The sequence below is a fragment of the Papilio machaon genome, chromosome 6 (genome assembly GCF_912999745.1).
Source record: "Papilio machaon chromosome 6, ilPapMach1.1, whole genome shotgun sequence".
In the NCBI taxonomy this organism is placed as follows: Eukaryota; Metazoa; Arthropoda; class Insecta; order Lepidoptera; family Papilionidae; genus Papilio; species Papilio machaon.
In genome coordinates this window covers 1,948,639-1,971,038 of record NC_059991.1, presented here as the reverse complement: position 1 = coordinate 1,971,038, position 22,400 = coordinate 1,948,639, and the positions used below count along the sequence as shown (strand labels likewise).

The window sequence follows — 22,400 nt, the reverse complement described above, 5'->3', positions numbered from 1 at the left end:
ACAGGTATAAATTTAAATATACACTTATCCGACAGTACATGTATTTGCAGTAATACTTGTATTTCATAAGAATAAATAACATTTATAAGCATTTTAAGAGACAGATTAAATTAAATAAAACATCAAAATAGTATACAGTTAGTATTTGAAAATAATTTAAATTCACTTTTTTTTTAAAGAAATCTTAGCACTGTGACATGTGCCATAAAAATATGACATTTATTATTAATTGTTGTGTGTTAAAGTAAATCTTTAAATGTAAAACAATGTAACAGTCATAAATAAAATGTACAATTTCAGCAACAATTAGTTAAGGTTTCAAATACAACAGCGCAGTGTGCTGATATTGGTAGATAGGCCTTGCTCAGTGGCATTCTGTGAAAAAAAAAATATTTTATTTAACAAGTTCTTTATTGATGGCAGCTTGGTATTGCATTTATTTTCCTGCATAGATTATAAACACACTATACTTTTGTAGCCAGTACCAGTTTTAGTGCTGCGCAAGATATTTACGGCGTCCCCTTTTTTATGTGTAATTTACAGACTGTGTAATTGTAGAGTTGTGGCGACCCTTTCTATCCTAGAATGTCGCTCAACCTCGCCCTACCCTAATGCTATATACAGAGCTGGGCATTAACTCGTTAATCCGTTAATCGTTAATTAACGAAGTTAACATTTTGCTTAACGGATTAACTTTTAAGTTAACTTCAAAAAGTGTTAACGCTTTGTTAACTTCCGTTAAACTCAACTTCCGTTAATAAAAGTCCGTTAATCGTTAAATTAGAAACTTGGAGACGTGCTGTCATTTTGTTTAAATTACGTGCCACGCCACGCTCGTAAGTTCAGCTCTGTTGGGCGACTGTCGGCGACTCGAATGGTGAACGAACGAGTTGATAATTGATATATGTGAAGTTCGCGTGCAAGTGTGATGTATCAGAGCGTCCGGGAAATACGTGATCAACAGGACAAAATCAAAAGAAGGTTCGAAATAGTATATTTCATAACGAGTCTATAAAATCACAAGTATGTAATAGCCCACATTCCGAACGCTCTTCGTCCCTGCAATACGCCACTTTTTAAACAACTGTATTAAGAACACATTTTTAGTCGTGCTTTTTCTTTAGCTTTTCCAAACTCGTGCGTTCTCTTTCCCAACTGTCAAAATAATGTCTATTAAGAAGAAAAAGCCAACCACGAAGTTTTTATGATTCATGCAAATATTTCTAAAAAGAAGCTCCTAATTTATTACAATATCAGATTTAATGATTTGATTCAATGAATTAGGTTGGTTTCATTTTATTTCATCTCATTAAATTTCATTTTCATTTCATATCAATAAAAATAATCTACCGAAGACTTAGCTGTTTGGGCATAGTTCCCCTTGCCTACCCAGAATGGGTAAAGAAAACAAAAAAAAATATCTGTTTGTATTCTTTTACGGTTGGCGCCATTTTCCAAACATTTTAGTTAGTTGAGTTTATAACCCTCACCTTCAGCTGCGCCTCGGCTCGGGTAGACATTTGTCCTAACTCTTTGCAGTGACAGGCTTTCCGCACTCGTAATGAAATATACTATAATGCATTCATACTTGTCTCCAATACTAATGTCTTATAGAATTAAGATTAATTTTTATATTAATAAAAAATAATTTTCATATTAATAAAAATTAATTTTAAAATAATAAAAATTATTTTTCATAATTAAAATAATCAAATTAATTAATTATTTTAAACAAGTGTCACCACAAGTGTTAAAGTAGTATGTATAATTTTGGTATGGTTAACTGTTAACGATTAACTTTAACTTGCGTTAAATTTTCGAGAATATAACGCTTTAACGATTAACGAAGTTAACTTTTCGATTAACTGTGCCCACCTGTGGCTATATATAAAGCCTTTGTCTAGTCTAATGGTTGTGAGTTAGAATCCTGCTACATAACTATTGTGAATCATATTTTAGCACAAATTCTCATTAAATTATCAAGAAATTTCAGTAAATTGTCAAATAATAAATACTTGTGATAATATAACACAATTGTACAATATTTATTATTGACTAAAAATGCAATATTTTACCCTTTATCAAGTGAGCAGTCCACTCCAGTTGCGACAACTTTCATCTTTTCTGGGAGCAATCTCAGTGAAGATAGGTTGACGACCTGATCTCTGTCCGATAGATTGACAATGCCCACTATACCTGGTGACCCTGGCAGTAATCTGTATAGAAATTCATATAGTACCATACAAAACGACATATTTCTTAATCAAACAGTCAAGATACAGTGGTTTTTGGAGTTTAACTAAATTTAATCTTACCTATTGACTACTAGAATAGATTCCGATATAGCTTTCGTCTCTAGATCTCCGTAACGGGTCGCATTTTTCTTTCTGATAGACGCCAAGTCTTTGTAGAACTGTAAGAAAATATTGAATTTAGTTGAGCAGAAGGGAAAATATTTTCTAGAGGACACATTGAGCTTCACCTTACAATACCTTACACCTTACCAAACCTTACAATTGTTTAATGAATTTTTAAGAAACATAAAGTCGAAGTAGACTTAAACTGGTAACACCATTTACTTTTGAATGCTTAATACCGTGTAATGACTCCTGCCCGATAGTTGCTTGTCTAAGTTCAAGGTGACGTAATTGTCGGCCAGTGGCAGCCATGTGCGGCCCGTGGTGTCGGAGAAGCCGGCGTGGTCGCTCGAGTCCCAGTGATAGGGCGTGCGCTCGGGGTCGCGCGAGCTGAGCGCGTAGTGCACCGGGTCAGTGTCGCAAGCTTGAGGGTCGCGCGTGTCCTGCCAGCTCACGTAGCCGTCCGTCATGCCGAGTTCCTCGCCCTCGGAACAGAAAATTATCGGTAGAGCGACAACAATTTAGTTAATAGACCGGGTTGAGGTCAGAGTGTACGTAATAAAAATTTATTTTAGAAAATCCAATTTATGAGATGATCATTAGAACAGTCCAAGTTCAGCTCTCAGTTTTCTTTGCAATCAAGCCATTTCAAGCATTATGGGGTAACCTTCCTCAATATTAAACAAGTCGTCCCCGTGTTTCATATACGCGACTCTAAAACTGGCTAAACTAACCATCTAATCTAAGTCTAACAATTGAGTTATTTTCATATTGCTATCCTTTGGTACCAGCGTTTTGTGATGTTGTTTTACCTGATAAGTGATGGCAATGCCGGGCAGCATCAGCGCCAGCATGTTCATGGCGTCCACGCGGTCGGAGCCGTGCCGCGTCGCCAGCCGGCTCTGGTCGTGGTTGCCGTTCTAAACATATCTTATTAGGTGACAATATCAAACTTGGGTACAAAGTTACGTACTTATTTATAATCGTAATATTTTATTAAGATTGGACTTTTTTTCTAAAAAAAAAACATCAATTTATCGTTAAGTCATATAGGGAACATTAATTTGATGTTATTTGTGTATGTTTGAATTAAACCGATACTAACCACCCAGTTAGCCGTTTTCCCACTAGGCATGTAAGTCATCCACTTGTCAATGACCAGCTTGATATCATACGCATTAGACGTGTTGTGAATATCGCCGAGGAAAGCAAAGTTGAAAGGTACAGCGCCATCTCTGTTCCCATTGCCGTAATATTTGATGAGGTCACTGACGTCAGCGTAAGCTTCTGTCATCATCAGCTTGTGTTCTCCGTGCATCTTAGTATATTCGTTTAGAAGTTCCCGCCACGAGAACACAACGTCGTATGTCTCTTTTAAATTCCTTGTGTAGATGTGCTTCAAGTAATTGTAGTCATCCGGCGTGGTACCTGGGATACCTGGAGTGAAGAACTTGTTTTATTATCTATGTACGTGATTTATCTAGTCTACTATGATTGCCAAGACCCAGCTTTGCTTATATGACATAAGTTTACCGACCATCAGTGGAATATGAAAATGCAGAAATCGATATATAGCTTTTCTTTATTTCGGATAATTTTATTTCTATCAGAAAGACCATACTTTAATGAGACCTATATTTCTTAGACCTATTGAGGCGTTCCTAAAGTTTGTGTAAGAAAAGATTCATGGTAACAAGCATTTTCTTTGAAAACATTATGTATTTTAAAACCTGTGCGTGGTTCGTCGGGATATCTGCCTCCAAAGTCCTCGGGACGGGCTTCGTACAGCATGTTGATGGCGTCCACTCGAAACCCAGACACGCCCTGATCCAGCCAGAACCGCAGCACTTGCTGAACAAACGGTAATTGTGTTCTCTTCATGAATGCTATCCGCACTTCTTAACATACTTTTAAGGTTGTGAGTCGTTGAGTAGTATTTATATTTTCAGTGCTAATTATAACTTTAAGTAATCAATGAATCAAAGCAGGGATACCTATGTGATGTGAGCACAAAAGGCTGTAGAAGTAAAATAAAAAATAATTACAACTTTACAAAATACTAGTGAATTTTCAAAATGTTATTGATTCAGTTAGTTGTAAACTTATAAATTCCAATAGTGTCCAAGTGCGGATTTCCACTTATGAGAATGCGTAATTCCGGCTATCATTTAGTAGAACAGCAGTGGCCGTGCTTGTGAAAGTTGCCTACCTTCAATTAACGGAGAAGGGGACGCACCGAAAGAGGATATTTCTCCTTCCTATGCGTCCCCACCTCCGCCAAATCCATTTTCCTTAATATGAAAGGATGGGAAGGGAAAGAGGACCAAAATTAGGCCTACCTATTAGGGTACCACACTCATCAGACGAAACGCGGAATTGCTTCCACTTCACGCCTGTCTTCCGTGTGGTCATGGTATTGCACCGGTCGACTCGGCCAATTCGTGCACCCAACAAATATTGTGGTTGCGGGATCTACCACTGTTACACGACTCTGTACTATACCGGACTTGAGGCCACCTGCTTAGTGGGTTTCGTCTAGGAATCCCTAGGCTTCCTTTTGTCTTACACGCATAGAGGGTTATCAGCTTTAGAGTAATCACACACGAACCTTGATCTCTTCGTGCACGCGTGGCTCTCGGTAGTTGAGGTCGGGCTGGCCGATGGTGAACTGATGCAGGTAGTACTGGCCGCGTTCCTCGCTGTATTGCCATGCGCTACCTCTGAAGTTGCTCACCTGCATTCAAATTAAATCAATTCATAAAATAATCAATCGATAGAAAAATACCATCAGAATCGTTCCACCAGGATCGAAGTTATGAAGTAGCAAAAAAACAGTCGAATTGCGAACTTCATTTTTAAAGTCTGTTAAAAACACGGCACATGCCTGCTTCTATTCCAAGTCGTTTAAAAAACTGAGTACTAAGCAACGTACATACGATTATAATAAGTAAAACAAAAAACTTGTTTTCAAATAAGAATATTTGGCTAATACCTACTAATAAACATCACTAGAATGCCATTGAATGAATTTGTTTCAATAATTTAAGCAGTTTCTGTAATTAATATTTACCCAGTTGCTAGGCGGTTTCTGGACGCCTGGCATGTTGGGGTCGGGGATGCCGTCAGCCCACACGTAATAGTCCTCGTATCCGGGCTCGCGGCGCACCGACCTCAGGAACCAATCGCTCTCGTTGCTCGTGTGGTTCGGCACGAAGTCCAGGATTATTCGTATATCTAAATATAATAGCGATTAATTACAACTATGATAATTAGTGATGCAACGGATGTCTGTTTCCGTTTCCGCAAGTGCGGAAGTTCCGCGTGCTTTTCAACATCCGTTTCTGTTTCTGTTTCCGCAACTTTTATAACGGAGATAAAACGGAACTTTACGACGGCTGAGAGATCTAAATGCGCGGCGAGAGACGCGCAGTCCGTGCGCGGCCTTTCGGCACTTGTCGCATTTGTTTGTTTACGTACTATTTTGTGAATTTAAGCGCGTAATATTTTCTGCTGCTGTTTAAAACAATCAGCTTCTCTTGCTGGAGTAAACTGTCTAGTTGTTGTCCATATAAAATTTGACAACTGGCAAAATGTGACTATTTCATACTTACGAGTTATTAAATGTACTTTTTAATAAGTGTTAACCATGTAATATATCATCATTATATAATTAGAAATATATTTGTCGTTTGTCAACACGAGTGGTTTGGCGAACTTTAATTTGTAAATAGTGTAATTTTGTTTCCTGAAAATAAATTAAAAAAACGCGTATTTTAACTTATTGCAGCGCAGTAAAAATACATACCGATGGGTACCGGGAATAAAGCCGCAATCGTAAAAATGAAACTGTTCAGGAAAAAATATTTAATGAAATTATGGAATAACTATAAAACCACTGAATATCTTAAAATAAATTATATGTCACCTTGTTCGTTATTTTTTGCCTAAAGTACTGTTGCAGTTACAAGATTGTATATTTTATCCAAATAGGAAAAAATCGGTAAAGATCATATTGCTACTATTTATGTCGAAAGGTTGTTCCCATAATAGTCACTTACAGCTTTGTTCCACGAAAAAAAAAATGAATGTTGATACAGTAATAATATGTTACAGCTTTTTTCAGTGTATTATAGGATACACGATGGATACAGTAACCATAGTTTGTGTTCTTATTCCTTGAACTTGATGAGCGTTTTGTGGACGGTATTCATATTTTACTGTATATTCATCGTTGTATGTTTTTTTTAAATCTTTTATCTTTGCGTGAATATCTTATTTTTATTGACAGTGCTTTTATTATTATTATTTTTTTACTAGAAATATAAGAATGGATCATTTAAAGTGGTAGAAAAAAGAGCATTATGTTATTATTAAACAATCTTTTATTGAATCAAAGTAGCATAATTAAAATGACAAATTCGTGACTTTATAAGACTTTTTTACTTATATTATCCATGAAAATTAAGAATTCCTAATAAAAAAGGTACTTATGCTTAACTTTAAAACTTGTGCTATTTAAATTAAATTATTTTATAAAATGTACCTACTCTAATTATAATAAACTAAGACTAGTTTATTAGGAACTGTAGGAAATAAACTCATCTAAACCAACATTCGTTAATACGAATGTTGGTTTAGATGAGATGAGAGTAAGATAATTCTTAACATAATAAAAAAATTGGGTACCAAAATATTTAAAGCAAAATCACGTCTAAAGACTTGACTCCTGTAGCGGATCCTGTACCTCAGCAGCTTCGTGGGTTCCACATGCCAAAGATTTATAGAAATCTTGATAATATTGTGGAATATCATGACTGTTACAAAGACTCAGTAGATCAGAGTACAGAGCTTTCGACACAGGAACCGGTTCGTTGTAAGCTCCTTGTAATTCAGGAAGAGTTGCAGATTCAGCTGTAGAATACGTAGAAACAACGTCTAAACGTGTAAATTTCTCTAAAATGTCACCATTATGTTTTACTCGTATTACGGTGTTAATAAATATATATTATCTGCGACATTTAAGTACATGTCATTTACTAAGAAAGCCATCGCAACTGCTAAGGCACAGGCACAAGATAAATTATATGAATCCCTGAACAGCCCGCCGGGACAAAAACGCCTGTTCCGTATAGCAAGAGAGAGAGAAAGGAATGCAAGAGATGTAAACCACATCAAGTGTATTAAAGACTATGAAGGAAATGTATTGGCGGATGATAATGATATTAACACGTTAGCTGCGAGGCCATTTTGGCGGAACTTTCAGCCAGTGCGTTTGAGGTCTGTTCGTGGCAAAGTTGAACTTTTTTCCAGTGCTATTGAGGCCTCTCCTGCCTCACAAAATTATGTTTTCGAAAAACATTTTTAAAAAGTCCAAATTAGACGATATTTGCTTGAAAATTCACTCTTATGAACTTAAATATGTGCATAATATGAATCTAGCTTCGCCTGGAGTTAGGACGTTTCGTTAATGAATAAAGTAAAATTAAAAATTTGTCATCGGTTCTGCCTCAAATCGCACTGAAAGGAAGGTCAATTAATGCCTCGACTAGTGATGGGATTAAAAGAGAGTTGTAGTTACGATAAATGTTTATTGAGTATTAATCACTGAAAATGTTTTTCATTAAAACATGGTAAACAAAAAGATTTGTCACACTGGACACAAAAAGTCACAATTTTTTTAGTTTTCTTAGCAGCTTGCGTGCCATTCAATGTCAATCTTAATTTTTCGTAGCAACCTACGCAGTGCTTTCTTTGACCACCTCTTTGGAACAAATGATCAGCACATCTGCCGATAGGAAATCTTGAAATAAAATATATATTTTAGATCTCTTGTGTGTGTGCGTGCGTGTGTGTGCGTGCGTGTGTGTGCGTGCGTGTGTGTGTGTGTGCGTTTGTGCGTGCGCGTGTGACTGTGTGTGTGTTTATGTGTGTGTGTGCGTGGCTTTGTCTGTGCGTGTACTTATCCGTTCATCGATTTTAGGCATATATGGTACAAATTATGCCCTAGCGCGTAGTTATTTTACTATACCTGAAAGGAAAGGAAATTTTCTTTTTTTTTAATTTGAGTTTTGTTGTTTATTTTGGATTTCGTAAGTGTTTTTGCGTTTACTTCTTTTTTTTTTTTACTCACAAGTGTGTTGAAAAACATCGTATGAGGGAGCATGATGATTGTTGGTCGCTCGGTTTTCTTGTAGAGGTCGCCTTTGAACAATGCCACCTCGCACGCAATAATCAACTTTGCTACCTAGTAGCATAACATACTAATATATGTCTTGTTTGCGTTTACGTTACCGCGTAGTACATATGTGAGAGTGTGGGTCTGTGTGTATGTATGTATGTACCTAGTCTTACTAATTTCAGTATAGCAGCCGTGGCCACCGAAGAAACAACTCGAACTTTCCAAAAGAAGATAAGACTTCCTACTATTAAGGAATCTGGAATTGTAAACCAGAAATATAAATATAACATTAAAATATATGAGTAATAGGTACATCAAGTTCCATGCTGCAGCATTAGCAAAACAATCCACACTTAAAAAAGGGCAAAATTGCAAAGGGGATTTTTGTTATTGAAATATTGGATTTTAGTCATGGTGTGACGAGAGCAAGCTTTTGCTATCGTCTCAGCGAATAATCAGCAAAAACATTCAACGTTCTCTGTACAAAAACGATGATCAGCACACAATGGTAAAAATTGCCACTATGGACTAAACTTCGAATGGAACTGTGACTTGCTTAAAATAACAGTGAAGAATAATCCACAACTGAGCACACATTTTAAGGCAACACCCATGTGCAAAACAAAATAATGATGATAATTGAGTATTGTTAGTGGTGAATGTGCGTGCGTGCGAATATTATATTAAGTATAAGACGTATTAATCGTGCTATTTAAGTAGAATTAGTTAATAGTAGCTTGGCTATTAGTGTTGTGTTTCTGGCTCGTAAATACATTCTGTGTCCGATTTATGCACTTTTGGTTCATCATAGACACAGGCCACCCCCTTAAAATTCAAAGTTGCAGTAATTTAGGTTTTGTATGGTATAAGTAAAATTTTTACCGAGGTCAACATAGTTTCTCATAACTCCAATAAACATTTTCAAATAAGTCAGATGAGTACTTCATCTGACTTACTTACTTTGTATTATTGGTTTAAAACGTTAAGGATTTTCAAATAAAGTTCTACGCTCAATCTTTAATAAATCCTGCCAAAACGTCCTCGAAACTCGAAACGTTATCGAAACTTTCCACAACACTAAGCTAGGATGCGCGGCGCCCGCGCCGCCCGCGCTTCGTGCAGTGCGGCCATGAGGCCTACAAATTTTGAGATAGATTTGACCTCAATCCGCACTAAGCGTAATTAATTTCTTTTCAGTGCGTTTGGGGCCTGTAGGACCTCATTTTTATCTAATTACGCCATTGGGCTAGATATCGCAAGAGAAACATTTCTATATATTTGACTCTGTCGTACTCATAGAAATACTGATCTAGTGGCCTCCCGCACAGAGCGAAACAACCCGATTTTGACTGCCGCACCAGCGAGAAGTCACGCTTTGGGCCTGTTCTGCCTCAATCCGCAGTTAACGTGTTAAACAGCGTTGGAAGGATTATTTTGAAAAATTGATGAACGAAGAGAATATTTGGAGTGGAGTGTTGGAAAAAGTGCCGGTTAATATTGGTATGGTGAAAGAGATTAGCGTGGATGAAGTAAAGAAAGCGGTGCAAGGTATGAAGAACGGGAAAGCAGTTGGGCCGGATGGAATACCAGTGGAAGTATGGAAGCTCCTAAAGGCGGACGGATTGGTGTGGCTGACTCTATTCTTCAACAAGTTGTTACAGGAAGAGGTGATTCCAGATGAGTGGTGTAGGAGTTCGCTGGTGCCAATTTTTAAAAACAAGGGTGATGTACAAATCTGTAACAACTATAGAGGAATAAAGCTCATGTCACACAGTATGAAAGCTTGGGAGAGAGTGGTGGACGGAAGAATAAGAGAGGAGAGTGAGGTAACTCGGAACCAATTTGGGTTTATACCAGGACGGGGGACTACGGATGCCATTTTTGCTATTCGCCAACTTTGCGAGAAATATAGGCGTGTGCATAAAAACCTGCACATGGTGTTTGTAGACCTCGAAAAAGCATACGATAGGGTTCCGAGGAAGGTTTTGTGGTGGGCTTTGAAAGTGAAAGGAGTGCCTGGGAAATACCTGCAGCTTATTCGTGCTATGTATTGTCGAGCCAATACACACATCCAGTCCGCTGTTGGCGATAGTGACAGGTTTGGTATCTCGGTAGGCCTACACCAGGGTTCGGCTTTAAGTCCGTATCTCTTCCTCCTGGTAATGGATGCGCTAACATCAGACATACAGGAGGAAGCACCCTGGTGTATGCTTTATGCTGATGACATCGTGCTTGTCGGGGAGGATGAATGCGAGGTGCAGAGCAGGTTGGAAAAATGGCGAGATAAATTGGAGAGAGCTGGTCTTAAAATCAGCAGAACCAAAACTGAACATTTGTTCTGCGATTTTGGTGGTCCGACCAGCTTTTCTCCAATCGCTTTAAATGGTGTTGACCTACCAACCTGCTCCGATTTTAAGTACCTCGGTTCACTCGTCCAATACGATGGTGGTGTTGACCGGGATGTGAAAAGCCGAATAAATGCAGGTTGGATGAAATGGCGACAGGTCACCGGTGTGACTTGTGATCCAAGAATGCCACCCAAGCTTAAGGGACAGATCTACAAGTCAATCGTAAGACCTGTCTTATTGTACGGATCTGAATGTTGGGCCACCAAGGTTTCGGATGAAAGAAGATTGCATGTAGCTGAGATGCGTATGCTAAGATGGATGTGTGGTGTGACAAGAAAAGATAAAGTTAAGAATGTGCATATCAGAGGAAGTTTGAAAGTAGCGCCAGTTATCGAGAAATTGAGGAGCAGAAGGTTAGCGTGGTTTGGACATGTTATGCGGAGGGATGATAATCATATAAACAAAAAAGTAATGAGATTGAATGTGGATGGCTATAAAGGTAGAGGAAGACCAAAGAAAGTATGGATGGATTGTGTGAAAGGGGATATGCGTAAGAAGGGGGTAAATTCAGATATGACGTCTGATAGAGATGTATGGAGGAGTAGTACATACTGCGCCGACCCTCCATAGGGATAAGGGCAGGTTGATGATGATGATGATTTAAGTACATGTCATTTGTAAAATATCAGAAAACAAAAATTTTCACACAGGTACAATCGCGAACCTTCCCGGTGTTCCACCTCTAGGGCTATAGTCGTTTAAACGTTTCGTACGCATTGAGACTACGACGCGGAAACAATAACCAATAGGGTGCAGCCTTTAACTCTAATGTTCGAACACGGTCTGTGAATGGTCAGCGTTGTAACAATAGACTCAATAAAAATATTATTTTCTTTGTTGTCGTTCGAAACGAAAGCAGCGTTACTTCGGACTCCATTAATTCATTTTAAAATTATTCTGTTTTAAAATAAACAACGTAAATCATCGGAAGTTTTAATTTTTTTTCTACCAATATTTACTTAGTCATATGATAATTATAAATTAAAAAAATTAAAGTATGTTTTAGAATTATAAATAACAATAAATATTTATAATTTTAGCAACATAATATTGTATAATTTACCTTGTGTTATCTTTCTTGGAAACATAATTATGATTTAAAATTTAACCTGATTTAATAAATTTATTTGAGTTCAATTAAATTATATTATTTTTAGTGACATAACATGTGTCATGTCGAATGAAACGACGAGCTTAAAACATTAAATAGACGCTATAAAATAAACTTGAATATGTTTGATTTTGTTAAGGAATGATAGTATTCGAGTATATAATAAAAAATCATACTTAGAGACTCTTTTCTGTGTGGTTGTGGTATTTCACTGATCGAGCCGTCTCACTTGTTGATGTTGTCACGCTAACAATTAATACCAAAATCATAATAAGCGCTCTCGCAGCAGCTTTATAATTTAAATTTATAATTTCACGACTTGATAATCGCCCATGATTAGCGCATGCCTATCAAAAGGTGATACATATTTTCAAAATGTCTTAAGTCATTAATAAAATATGTTTAATGATTACTTTAACCAAGATATGTATACCATACTATAACATTGAAAAATATATGATATGATATAAGAGAATCTTTTTTGATTCTCCGTTCCGCGTAGAAAGTCCCATTTACTTTGTTCTAACATTGCACTTATGTTGCAATTTAGATATCACGACAGTTACCCTTTATCTTAAAACCCGCCTATCGTGTCTGATCAGCCGAATCCGCTGAATGATAATAAAATCTTTTACAAAGAAACATTTCTCCTTGGTAGCAGATGCAACAAATTATGTTTTATACGGCTGTGTGATCATTAGAATACGGATCGGATTATGATGTTTTTGTTACGGGATAGACTACAAAAAATATTATAGGTGTTCGAAGAAAAATATTTTGCTATTTGCAGTTTATGACAGTCTAAATTACTATTTAGAAAAATATTTGCAAAATTTTCGAAGAATGACGCAGCAATAACAAAAGATTACTATCTTGTTATTGCTGCGGCATGCTTGTATCATTGTTTACTGTAGAAGCATTTACTACTTGCACCTGTTGAGGCGGCTTTTTACCAAGTGCAACCGATTCAAGGAATAAAATAAAATAGACGTGCCGGGTTGCCAATGTATGAATATTGCATGCCAAGTAAACATTGAATAGTTAATATAAATATATTTCAGTATTAAAAAAATCATTATAGTGAGATTTTACTGTAACTATAAATGCAAGCGTTTATAAATTTTCAGTGAGTAAACTATGGTATTGACTCCTGGTTAAGTAAAAAATATAATTATTTTTCAAATCATTTTAAAGAGGAAAGAAAGGTTGTTTTTGAAGAATGATACATAAAATGTGAGTAACATAGATTCAGCGTCTTCAGCACATTATCAAAATCTTTGATAATGTGCAAACTATAGCCATAATAGGTGTTTCATACATGTGCTGCGAAAACTGGAAATATAAAAAAGATAAACAATATTTAAGAACATGTCAATATCTGTAAAAAGTATAAACTGTAGTTGTTTGTCAACTTGTTATGATTCTGAATAAAATTAAAAGTATACAAGAAGTTGTAAGAGATTTTTATTTTTTGTGCGGTTGTTTTGTCCTAACTGCTATCGTAAAACAATAAACAATTTTAAAATGAAGCACCCGTAATGCCGCTCAGGTGCGCTAAGCCTATACAATAAGAATAATAATTGTAATTACCATCTGTCCGGGGGATTTTAGAATTCACAAAAAATGTTCCAACTAGTTTAGTTGTAAAAAAATGAACACTTACGCTAAGAGATGTGCGCGCAAATTACAATATTAATATTGATATCCTGTGATTCGCATCATCGCGTTTATACTTTAATTTATTAAATACATATTTTTAAGTATAAAAATAAAACAAAAATAATTAATTCTTTAATCTCACTAATTCATTCATTCAATTAAAAAAGTTTTGGGATGGATGGATGGATATTTACAAAAGATATCTTAAAGAAACTCGATTAAATTCCGCCTAGATGTAGAATTTAATAACAACCTTTTTTTCTCAATTCCCTGCGGACAAAATTTCGGACCAAAGTTAAAGATGAACTTAAGCTAAAGATCGAGCAAAGAGTCAAAGTATAAAAGGTTGACATATGATTAAGCTTAACTGTTACTACATACTAAGTTTGTTAGTAATGGTAATGGTAAGGCCTTTAAGGTTTTCTTTATTTAGATTTAAATAAAAAGCTTATTCGTATTTCATTCATTTTATTATATAATAAATATGGTTAATAATTATAAAGTGTATTGGGTTGACATCGTTTTTACACAATGTTTACGTTCTTAACATTAACATTGAAATAAATTATAACATGAATCTATATAAATAAAATTGAAATAAAAATATTTTATACTAATATACGAGTACATTTTATATAAATATTAGAAACATACGACTCCTATGTTATACGTATGTTTCTAATATTTAGTCGGTCCACCATTCGCAGCTATGACGGCATCGCACCTATCTCGCATAGAGAGGACTATGTTTTGACATAAGTCTGATCCTCTAAATGATTCCCAAATTTTTTCACAGTGGGCTACTAGCTCTTCTTTGCAGCGCTCATTTCTACTGTCCCACTTTTGGACCATGAGCGCCCACAAATTTTCAATAGGGTTGAGATCCGGCGACTTTGATGGCCACGAAATCGTTTGAACTTCGCTATGAGACTCAAACCAGTCCCTGACCACGCGCGCACGATGTATCGGACAATTATCTTGTATGAAGTTAATTGCAGGAAAATCTTCGACGGGATACACCGTGCGCACTGTTGGTAACATTACGTCTTGTAAAATCTCTCGGTATACGTGGCCATTTGATCGCCCGGGTATAAAAACTAGCTCCCCGGGTCCCGCGGAACTCATCCAACCCCACATATTTACTGTTATTCTGCCCGACTGGGTATTTGAAATTACATTTTGAGGAGCATACCTTGTATTATTTGCTCGCCATAAATTCTGACGTCCACATTGATTGGACTTAAAACATTTTTCGTCAGAAAATATGGCGTTTGAAAAATCGAAATCTCTAAACTCTCTAGCGAAACGTAGTCTTGCGGTGCGATGCTCTTCTGTTAATGCAATTTTTTTAGCTGGTGTCCTATTATGGACACCGTTTCTGTGTAGATGATTGCGAATGGTTTTTACCGAGCACTCAAATTTTTGAGCAAAAACTTTTGTAGCAGTGAAGGGCTGCTCGGAGTAGTGTTGCAACATCTGATTTATTTGGGGCTGCTGCACAACACGCAACGGCATGATTCGTACTCGATCTAACAGCGAGCCTTCGTTCTCGTAGCGCTCCACCCACCGGCGTACTGTAGCTCTCTGTAAAATAACTTTTATATTAAACGAAAGACAGAAAAATTAAAATTAAAACATATGTAGCGTAATATATCTGTAATTCTAACTGTTGCATCTGATTTTTAGTTTAGATAATATGTTTATAAATTGATTTAATAAGTTAACTAAATTAACAGATATTTGTATATTTAGCCATTATAAGACAATAGAGAAAGGTCTTGTTATTAAGTCTAGGCTAAAAAATAGTTTTAGATAAGAAGTGTTTAAGTATATAAAAAAGTCAATGTGGTTTGTGATATTTTTTTCTTTTAAGATGTTTTAATTTACCTTGCGTTGCCGGTTATAATTTACCTTGGGTTAAGCTAAACCTAAGGTTATAAATATATTTGTATACACATATAAATTTGAAATATTTCCGCTGTGTAATCTTTACATTACGAACTTACGGAATTGCTGATATTATGGCTTTTAATTAAAAATCGATATTATCAATCTATTATTACATTATTTCCAAAAACATATAGTATATAGTCTAAAATGGCATATTCAAAAACATGTAGTTTTTAGTTTTTGAACTACAACTTGTAACAATCAGAGAACACTAAGTGGCAAGCAGATATAAACGTGTTCAAAGTAATAACGCTAATCAAAAAAAAAAAAAACCTACAATGAATCAAAGTAATAAATACAGTTCTTATTTATTCAAAAGTTTTGAGTTACATATTTATAACTAATCAATTACGTTTCATTGTCTATAAAAACATATTACTTACTGCAACATTAAGTTCATCCGCTATTTGAGAGATGTTGAAACCTTCCCGATGCAAAACGATGATTTGTTCTCTTTCTTCAGCAAGAAGATTACGCGGCATTATGTTAAATGATTACAAATAAAGTCCAGGGTTCTAGCACAGGTAAACGTAAGGCGATCTATCAGTCCGGAAAACAAGCAGAGGTCACTAATAGGCACAAATCACAAAAGTCCAAAAAACAAGCAGAGGTCGTAAAACTTAAAACGCATAACAAAGACAGCGGCAGTAACAACACGCAGGGATGCAGAGCAGTACGCAACTGATTGTTTTTACTATTATCCAGTCGCTTGCGCAACTCATTGCTAACTCATTGGCTATCCGTAAAAAGGGGGCGGAGTTTGTTTCGTTGCACGGTGCAAGGCATATTTTCGTTAAGTGGAACACCGGGAATTTCCGCCATTGTACATTAATTCGAATCATGAACAGATGACTATAAAATTGTAAAATAATTATTGTAGATTATTATCTTCAGTAATACAAATAAAATAACTATAGTTTGGTAGTCTTGTGCGTGATTTAATATTTGCTGCCATTGAGTAACGACTCAACGATAGTTTAGTAGGTACAGCAATGTTTAGTGCGAATCTGTTAACATCAAAGTAGGTACAGTAATGTATAGTGCGTTTAATGTTTACATGTTTTATTCCCTGGAAGAAAGCCGTAATTACAATTGCTGGTCTAAAATTGAAACAAAAATTTCACTTTCAACATAACCGTATTGTTCCAGTAATATTTTTCTAAACGTTTACCAGGAACAAACAATTAATGTACAAAGTGATTTTTCTATTTTTGTCATTTTTCATCAGAATTAAGTAAAAAAAATATATAAGGTGTATTTAGGTCCGTAGATACCGAATCTGACTTAACCCGAAGACTGTCGCAATATCCATTGCGACATTATTCCAACTACCCATCGATACATTGAAGGCTAAAGGACACCGATATCCAATGCCTTAATAAATTAAAAACGAATACAAACTGTTTTTACCGAAAAAAATATTTTTGTAAATATGTTTTATATTATTATTTACACTTCTGTTTCCGCATCCGTTTCCGTTTCCGTTTCTGCTAAAATTTATTTTTGACATCTGTTTCCGTTTCTGGTTCCGGTAAGACACTTCCGTTGCATCACTAATGATAATAGAGCGTTTGTGGCTCTGGAGTTTAGAGCTTGATTGTAATTTGCAGGTCCTGAGTTAGAATCCCGCCATGATGATGAATGATATGTCTGTATGTACTAGTAGTCTTGAAATGCTGTAAAATTTTTATATGACAGTACGGGGATTTTTTTTGTTTCGGGTAAAATGGTTTTATATTATACGAGCTGTCGCCCGCGACTCCGTCACGCACTGTAAAAAAAACTCAATAGATATATGTTCGTTTCGTTATGACCTTATTCAGTTAAGGGTCATGTAATTCCAAGGTTTTTCCGAGGTGTTTTTAGAGTACGTGTATAATCTCGTTTTTTTACTTTACTCATCTAAAATTTCTTTTTATATGTGTTTGTCGCTAATAATTCGCCTTGTCACTTCTTCACCAGATTAGAACTAATAGGGTAAAACGTAAAGTTATCCATGATTTTTTTCATCACACAAAATTATGTATTTTTGCAGTAATACTTCGCAGCGGGACCGTCCTCGTCTTTTATTGAGTTAATTTTAGGTAGCGTCGTATAATATTTTTCGATTGATTCATAGCAATAAGACTTGGTGACGATTCTGTGATTAAACGGTTAATTCCAAGTTATTTTAGTAATAGAAACTTTAAAATTATAACTTTAAAATTATGAGAGACAAAAAACTAGACAGCAGACAAAAAATATCTGCTCTTACAATTAGTAATTGCATGTCAATCAAAACAAATGCTATGACGACAACTGTTTTTGTATTGCAACTGTTATTGAAAAGTCTATAAGACTTAATAAGAAAGAAAGAAATTCATTTTTCAAAAGATAAGGTGTTCATTCGACATATGCGGGTACCGCAGCGCTGATTTTCAATGAACTCTAAAATATGAGAACAGTAAAGAACATAAAAAACTATAAATATTTAGAATAAATACTCAGTCAACCGTGTGACTTAAACTTATGACAAAAATTACAAATAACTTAATTTATTAAGAGAACAAAAAGAAATCAACAATTATGATCGTTATATAAAAAATAATAATAATAATAAAAGGAAAAACAGCACAAATCCAGTGCTGTTTTTCCTTTTATTATTATTATTATTTTTTATATAACGATCATAATTGTAACAAGGGTACAAAAAATTACTAAAGGCAACTCCGAGACGCCGAAACAAATCCGAATGCAATTTGACACAGAAATATCTAAGTTTTTTGATTATGAATAAGAAGTTTTTTATATCTTTTTTTAAAGGTAAATTTAGATTTAAGACACTTCAGAGGAGGTGGTATGTTGTTCCAACATTTTGCAGCATTTTAACAGAAACTGAATGCTGCCGAATGGTGCTATAGCACAGAGTAGACGTTCACAAATGGTTATCTTATGCCGTTTGGAGAACTGAAGTAATTAATTAATTAAATGTTTACATTTTTATTGCAAACTTATTTTTATCCATGACAACATCGTGCAGTGGCAGCGATTTGGTTAAAATTTGTATACGGTTTTTATTGCTGCAATTAATATTGTCTTCACCGTAAAATACGCGAATTTTCAGCATAACAAAACTTGGTGTACAGTAAATCTAAATTTATAATAGTTATTATACGATTATACTCTGTGGACCTAGCACGAATATTTGCGACAAGCGCCTTCGTATCGGCATCATCATTTATGACAAAATGAGATTGGGGTTTCTGGTGTACTTTACGCCCGTTTGATGCGCTGCGTTTTAATACAAAATTTGTTGACTGTATTGTAGTCGACAAAATAGAAAATAGATGACGATTGTCACAAATTATTCGTGCTAGGCCCACATATATTACTTGCATGCATCCTTACTAGGAAAATAATAGCAACATTGAACATAACGTTTTCCTTTTTATTTAACCTTCTTCGTAGTATTTTTGAGGCCAGTGATGGCATGATTTGATTTTTAATACAACTACTGAATATGTTATACACACCTACAATACTTTTACGATGTACTTCGCTTGCTTTTGCTAAACTACGTATGTATCATAAGTATCTTTGAGACACCTTAATATTTTTATAGCGCCATTGTTGTTCTCGTTTTGCTTTTCGTTTTCTTTATAAGGGACGTAGACATAAAGAAAATCTAAAACTTTTAATCTATAACTTGACTCGTTATGGCAAACTGATTCTTCGTGGATGAATACGACTCGAATGCCTTTAACATCGGTCAAGATTTTAGGCCACAAGATGTAAAACTATATAACGTAAATACATATCTACATATTTTTTAAATAAAATTCTGTTATTGTAGTTTGTATACTGTAAAATAAAATCACAGAGGCATAATAAAGTAATTTATTAATTTTTGTAGTCATTTTTATAATAATACTGGCTGTCGTCCGCGACTCCTTCCGCGGGCAATTAAAAGAAACTTAATAGGGTTATGAAAAATAGATGTAGCCGATTCTCAGACCTATTCCATATTTAGGCAAATAAAATTTCATAAAAATCTGTCAAGCCGTTTCGGAAGAGTATGGTAACAACATTGTGACACGAGAATTTTACATATAAGATTGAAATATTTACCCAGTTCCTTGGCAGTCTTCACGAGGATTTGGAAGTCGTCCATGTTGCCGTACTCCGGCGCTATCTCCCTGTAGTCGGTTATGTCGTAGCCGATGTCGCGCATGGGCGACAGGAAGATAGGCGACATCCAAATTGCATCCACTCCTGTCTTCTTTAAATACGGTAACTTCTCTGTTATACCTACAAAATAAATAGATTTTCTTCTTATTCATTTACCCCGTAGGATTCTTCTTTCTACCATAAGATTTCCAAAATCAACATTATTTCCCTTTAAATTTCCCCTTTTTGAACCCTAGGATTTCGCCCTGACTACTTTGGGAATCTCTACTAATCATTGTAGGTATTTTAAGATTCAAACTTTATGAAAGCTCGTAATTAAATGCGAGCATGTCTTCGCTTGGCGACTCACTGCGGATAGGAAAAAAACTTGCGCAGGGGTGTGCCCCGCCCCCGCATCCTTTAACATACCGTTTATACTTGAAATTGTGTGTTCTGCGCAATATCTCATGCGAAATTGGGAGCCGCCATAAAGTGGATGCATTAATAGTTTTTGACACATATTTCCTTTAAATATATGTCGAGTGCATTGCACAGTTGCATTTACAAATGTTTTATGTTTTTTGTGGGTACCTTTGTATGTATGAAGGTGAATTTGTATATACGTTCGTTAACTGCTTGAATCCTAAACGAATCCAATTGCGAATTGTGAGACGATTCGTATTCTTTTTGCAGTGTGATTGTTTTCTTTACAAGTTATTTATGATTGATATAATTGATTAGTTCCACGATCATTTTAATAATCATAAACAATTTATCAACCTTTTTATTATTGGTTAAAGGGTTTGTTATTAAATGTAACGGTGAGGTTACACTGCACATCATACAATTCATATGAGTATATCACACATACAAAAACTTAAAGCATTATTTTCATTAGTTTTGAAACAACAGTGCTAATTAAAATTTGTTAAATAAAAAAAACACTAACGTATTTTTCCTTTTAAACTTGCAAGCAAAAACATGAGTTTGTTCATTATGTTACAAAACAACAACATAACGCACGCCCGTAACCCAGAAGGGTTAGGCAGAGACCACGGACCTTCATTTGGCGCGGTCCTGACACACCATTCTCGCTTCTTCTACATTCATACATCTACGCATACACGTACGTCGCTTTCGGGTAAATACCGTCCTTCTTGAGTCATTCATCAATCTGAACGGTAAAAGTCCATCTGGGACGGCCCCGACCGACACTTCCGCTCACTTTCGCGCCATTAATTTGGTTAATCTCTTTTAATTCAACCTTTTAACGTGTCCAAACCATCTAAGCATACCTTTTTCGACTCTATTTACAACATCCTCTTTTAAACCACATTCTTCTCAACACTATTTCTAATCCTATCATGCACAGTCACTCCTATCATACTTCTCAAAGATCGCATTTCCACTGCACTAATTTTACTCGCATCTTTATCCTTATGTGGGAATTAATATCGCATTACAAATTGCCTGACGTACCTTCATCGACAAATTCTTACTTTTTACTAACGTACCAATTGCCCCATTCATTCTATTTCCTGCGTTCACTCTATATCTTTCACATGCCTGCCATCCCTACTAAACAACATACATCCCAAATAAACAAATTCAACCGTCTGTTGTACTTTTCTACTATCTACCTTTATTTCAACCAATATCTTACTTGCATCTCTTTCAAATACCATAACTTTCGTCTTATCAACATTTATCTTCATACCTTTACCTACTAGCGATTTTTTCAATTCATTTATCATCTGTAAATGCGCCTCCGACGATGCAAATATTATCTGGTCATCGTATAAAAGACATTTTAAAATTAAACTATCCATCTTTAATCCTCTATCACTCTCAGAGATTTCAGACAATCATTCATATATAGATTGAACAGCCACGGAGATGCCCCACAGCCCTGTCTTACACTTTCTTTGATATTAAACCAGTCTTGAGTGGGCCTCGTTAATTCGAACAGAAGCGGTTTTAAAAATTTTTTTACGTATTAAATTTTCAATTAAGTAAAAAAATAGTATTGTTTTTTTTTTGTTTTAAAAAGAAATAATATCAAGAACAAAACTTTGCAAGTAATTTAGTTTCTATAAAAAAAATCTTACCATTTAAGTCGCCGATACCATCGCCATTGCTATCTTTGAAAGACCTTGGATATATTTGATAGATCAGTGCTGTTTGCCACCAGTTGTGGTCTATGGTCTCAGCAGATGTCAAAATGAACGTAGAAAATAAAACTGACAAAAAAAACAGCAAGAAATACGAAAATCGCATCTCGAGGCACACTTTGTTTTATTTTACTTATTATATAACTGAAAATACTGATTTAGATTTTATGTAAAATTTAAACAGAAATCAAGATTTTGCGGCTTCAGGAAACAATTAAATTGTTAAATTGAAATATTTTCACGAACTTGAATATTTTTCCTGCTAGTGCAATACTCAAATGAAAACAGTTAATGTTAGAATTTAACTAACAATAAAAGTAACGGAAAAACTAATTTAAAAGGAATTTAAACAGATATTCTTTTCTCGATATGTTTTAAATTTAAACACACGAAATTCAATTAACTTTAACCAGTTGTTAT

At 35.3% G+C, this 22,400-nt stretch overlaps 1 protein-coding gene across 1 annotated transcript; it reads right to left on the bottom strand.

The window, feature by feature from the left end:
* Positions 1-240: 240 nt before the first annotated feature.
* Positions 241-22,107, bottom strand: LOC106721341 (maltase 2). Its single transcript, XM_045678468.1, has 11 exons — positions 21,918-22,107; positions 19,771-19,950; positions 5,428-5,591; positions 4,966-5,091; positions 4,088-4,208; positions 3,463-3,794; positions 3,170-3,277; positions 2,597-2,842; positions 2,316-2,413; positions 2,076-2,216; positions 241-375 (listed from the first exon to the last, which is right to left on the bottom strand). Exons 1-11 carry the CDS (start codon positions 22,084-22,086, stop codon positions 297-299), a joined length of 1,764 nt encoding a protein of 587 aa, XP_045534424.1. The 5' UTR covers positions 22,087-22,107; the 3' UTR covers positions 241-296.
* Between the last annotated feature and the right edge of the window lie 293 nt (positions 22,108-22,400).